The 4,095-nt window shown below is 45.3% G+C and overlaps 1 protein-coding gene across 2 annotated transcripts; it reads right to left on the reverse strand.

Annotated features, from left to right (window-relative positions):
* Positions 1-336: 336 nt before the first annotated feature.
* Positions 337-3,216, reverse strand: nefl (neurofilament light). 2 transcript variants are annotated; one of them, XM_014160066.2, is made up of 4 exons: positions 2,076-3,216; positions 1,672-1,796; positions 1,144-1,481; positions 337-1,030 (listed from the first exon to the last, which is right to left on the reverse strand). In XM_014160066.2, exons 1-4 carry the CDS (start codon positions 3,141-3,143, stop codon positions 831-833), a joined length of 1,731 nt encoding a protein of 576 aa, XP_014015541.1. In that variant the 5' UTR covers positions 3,144-3,216; the 3' UTR covers positions 337-830.
* Positions 3,217-4,095: the final 879 nt, after the last annotated feature.

The following is a 4,095-nucleotide window of genomic DNA, read 5'->3' on the forward strand; positions in this document are numbered from 1 at the left end:
TCTTTGCCAGCTGTTCTTTATTGTTTTACAATCTGCCAAGGTGGGAAACTACCAGCAATTTCCAAAGTTTGTTCATTGTCTGTCAAAGAGGGTGTCTCTCAGATGACACATACAGGTAGTAGGTACATTGTGGAGAAATCACATCATCTATCACCCAACCTATAAAGGAAACAGTTGTTCTAATACACGTCCCTTTTATTCTAAAAGAACATCCTGATTTGCCAATGCTATTATCTATACACTCCATACACTTATTGCTGACTCATCCGGCCAGTCATGAAAATGAGTAGTAACTTCATAAGTGTAGTGAATTGAATAGTGCAATAATACCAGCAATTCATGTTTCATGTCTTTATTTGTGTTCAGTACTGTACATCATGGATCCCACTAAGAAGATTTGGTCTAAGGCATTTCAAATCAAGTATTGAACACAATGGTGTTCTTATAGGCATATTGTGGTGACAAAAAAGCACATAGGTTTTTCAAACAAATATTTCACAGGCTAATACAATACAGTATTTGCACACAAAACTCCACACATGCTCTCTCTTGTTTCTCGCACCCAATAATTAAGCAATCATATTGAATTTATTTTGATGTATTTCATATACAGGTATTTGCTTTTTATTGTTCTGAAGAGCACCTTGCAGGCACACACATGCATACACTCTCATGCTCTGCTTCACTCAGTGTACAGCCATACTGTTTATTTGAACTCAAACATAAAGGCCTCTGCTGTATATACAGTGGTTTCCTGATTGATTGTACTGAACTGATCTATTTATAGAGCACCTCGATAGGGAACAATCAATGTGTCATTCATTCTTGATTTAAATATTTTGGTCTTTTGGCTTCTCTTTTTCTTCTGCCACTTCTACTTCCTTTTTGCTTTCTTCCTCTTCTCCCTTATCATCCCCTTCTTCTGTTTCAGTGGCTCCATCCTCCACTCCATCTCCTCCTTCTTGGCTTTCATCTTCTCCATTTTCGTTAGGCTCCCCTGCTTCCTCTTTCTCCAGATCTCCATTGTCACCTGTAGAGACAATGTGATTAACTGTTAACCGCTGTAGACACTGAACTTGACAATTCAAAACCTTAAAAAAAAGAAGTGAAATCACATTCATTCAAACTCTAGACAACACTGACCTGCTTTTTGCTCTTCTTCCTCTTCCTCTGCTTCCTCAACTCCCTTCTCCTCTTCTTCCCCCTCTTCTTCCTCCTCTTCTCCCCCCTCTTCTTCCTCCTCTTCTTCCTGAGGACTTGACTCAGCAGGCTGTGCTTGACTGGCAGCTATAATCTCATCCGCAGAGGAGAATGATGAGCTGTACATGCGTAGGTAGGGGGCAGCAGAGCTCAGGCTGGACTGCATGAAGAACATGGGGCGGTTGTAGGATGGGGCAACACTCAGGCTTTGGGAGTAGACACTGGACATTTCCCCTGGTCCTCCAGCACTGAAGCGATTCTCCTCCCCTTCAAGCAGCTTCCTGGAAACAAAATAGATACATAGATCACAAGAGATGGCCTTGGTTGGCACTCAGTTAAATTTGTTTTACTGTAAAACACATATAATCCAATCTATGATCATATAGTAATGGTATAATTACAAACTTCTGCAGGAAGTTCCTCTCTGTGAAGTAGACACAACATGCATGTCTAATTTTATGAGTTACAGACCTGTAAGCTGCTATCTCGATGTCCAGAGCCATCTTAACGTTCAAGAGGTCTTGATAGTCCTTCAGGTACCGAGCCATTTCATTCTTAGTTGTCCTCAACTCGTCCTCCAGCTGGCCAATTGATTCCTATTTTGGAGAGATCATTAATACGATTAATGAGGTGTTTATTGTGGAATATATCTGATATATGTAAAAGTTTTTCCAAACATCATGACCAAAAGACGTATTCTATAGGCCAAAACTTACTTTGTTGATGTAAAGGATGCATTACGCAGCATTTCTGTAGAATATTCATTGTGCGCATTTGTCTGAAGGATTAGACTCAGCAGAGTCTACTACACTACTTATACAAATGCAGATATTTAGACAGGTTATATTTTTCATTCATGCTGCTCTGGCACTGACCTGTAGGGCTGCGATCTCAGCACTCTGTTTCTCCTCCACCTCTTGTAGCTGATTCTCCAGGGACTGGTTCATCCCACGGCATGCTTCAATCTCCTGGTTCCGTGTTTTGATCAGGCGCCGGTACTCCCCGGCCTCGTCTTTGGCACTGCGAACGTTGTCTGTGTTGCGGGCGGTGCCTTCTGTCATCACACTCACCTTGCTGCGGAACCATTCCTCGGCTGACTGGAGGTTGCGGTGTGCCAGTTTCTCATACTGGACACGGATGTCTCGGAGGGCGGCGGACAGGTCTGGCTTGGCCACTTCCATCTCCACTGACACCCGGGCATTGTACTGCACCTGGGCCTGCAGCTCCGCTATCTCCCCCTCATGGAGACGTTTCAGGAAGGCCAACTCATCCAGCAGTGTCTCTGTCCTCTTCTCCAGCTCAACACGGCCCAAAGCAGCCTCATCCGCCCTCTTCCTTGCATCCATCAGACGGCCTTCTACCTCTTCTCTGCTGACTACCTCCTCTTCATAACGGCCCTGTAGACTCTGCAGTACCTCCTCCATCTGGTCCCTGTGGTTCTGAGCAGCCTGTTTCTCATCGCGGGCCTCCTCCACAGCAGCACGGAGCTGGCGGATCTCGTGCTCATATAGGGACCTGAGGTGGGAGGGCTCGCCATGCTTCTGCCTGAGGATCAGCAGTTCAGCATCCAGCAGCCTGTTCTGCTGTTCCAGCTCGTGGACGCGCTCAATAAAACTGGCAAAGCGGTCGTTCAGCTCCTGCAGCTGGGCTTTCTCCTGCGTCCGCACAGCCTTGAACTCAGTGCTGACCTGCACCGCCTGGCTTATGTCCAGTTCAGCAGTGGCAGCAGAGCCAGAGGCAGATAGCAGCATGGAGGAGCTACGGCTGTATGTTGGGTAATGCAGCCGGGATGACCCATGGGATGAGAGGGGGGCAGAGAGGCTGGAATACACCGACCTGGATGTCATTCCTCCTGCACTGCCTCCATACCCTCCACTGCGCAGCGTCACCCTCCTCTTATGGGAAGAGGAAGGAAAGTAAGGGTCGTAACCAATGGAACTCATGACTCGTGAAACAGGCAGCTCTATGTTTGATGGAGTTGCTGGGTCGACTGCACAGTGGGATCTGCATCACCATGGCTTTTATAGTGCTGTAATGACTGACGCAAACCTTTTTTTAAAGCACTGACAGCAGGGATCAATGACAGCGCCAGCCAGCCAAGTCTGAGCTGCTAAGAAAGGGATTGAGAGATAGGGTGAGAGGAAAAGAGACAGATGTAAGGGGCGGGATAACCAGTGGAGAGAGAGGGAAGGCAATGAGGTCAGTCTGTAACGACAAAACATACATTTTGCTGTGAAGCATGTCTGTCTTTCTGAAACAGGATGAGTAGGAAATGTTACTTTTAGCCCTAAAAACAAACTATAGCAGTGCATCAGGTGACTGCAGTGCAGAGGCTTGAAACTACAGCGCTGGCAATTGAGGGAGCAAGTATACTTTTGCCAACAATGACTCAGCACTGCACCATTTTGCCACTCCCATGCAGCTGGGTAAGAGTCCAGAGCATTGCAGAGAACCTCATTCTTGTATCAATGTATCTTTTGCTCAACATTTGTATCAGTATTAAAAACCTTTGTCATTATATGTAGTCCTTACTGTAGGCTTTATAATGACAGCACTACTGGACTCGCAGGTGTACGTTCCTGGGCTCAAACCTATTTGGGCTATCGCCTGAATTTGCTACACTGGTGTCACAGAGGAAAATCCCACTTATCTGGCTACTCAGACTCTAGTCTAGATATAACACCTCTTACAGACTCCAAAACAATCTCTACATGATGGTCACAGGTTGGGGAAGTCTTTTGAACAAAGTGTAAAGTTGTGAAAGCAATGGTATTCGTGTGCAAATGGTTTAATCATCTAAAAACATGGATTTTGGCTACTCAGACTAGACTAGATATACTGTATCATATCAGCTTTCACAGACTTCTTACTAATATCTATTTAAAGTTAATGTCT

This window comes from Salmo salar, chromosome ssa20 (genome assembly GCF_905237065.1).
Source record: "Salmo salar chromosome ssa20, Ssal_v3.1, whole genome shotgun sequence".
Lineage (NCBI taxonomy): Eukaryota > Metazoa > Chordata > Actinopteri > Salmoniformes > Salmonidae > Salmo > Salmo salar.

What these genes read in the sequence shown, in the direction of transcription:
- nefl (XM_014160066.2), bottom strand. Translation starts at nt 3,143, where the DNA reads ATGAGTTCCATTGGTTACGACCCTTACTTTCCTTCCTCTTCCCATAAG. An exon ending in CTGAGATCGCAGCCCTACAG is followed by an intron (nt 1,797 to 2,075) that starts GTCAGTGCCAGA and finishes TCTCCAAAATAG; the next exon opens with GAATCAATTGGCCAGCTGGA. An exon ending in ATCGAGATAGCAGCTTACAG is followed by an intron (nt 1,482 to 1,671) that starts GTCTGTAACTCA and finishes TTTTGTTTCCAG; the next exon opens with GAAGCTGCTTGAAGGGGAGG.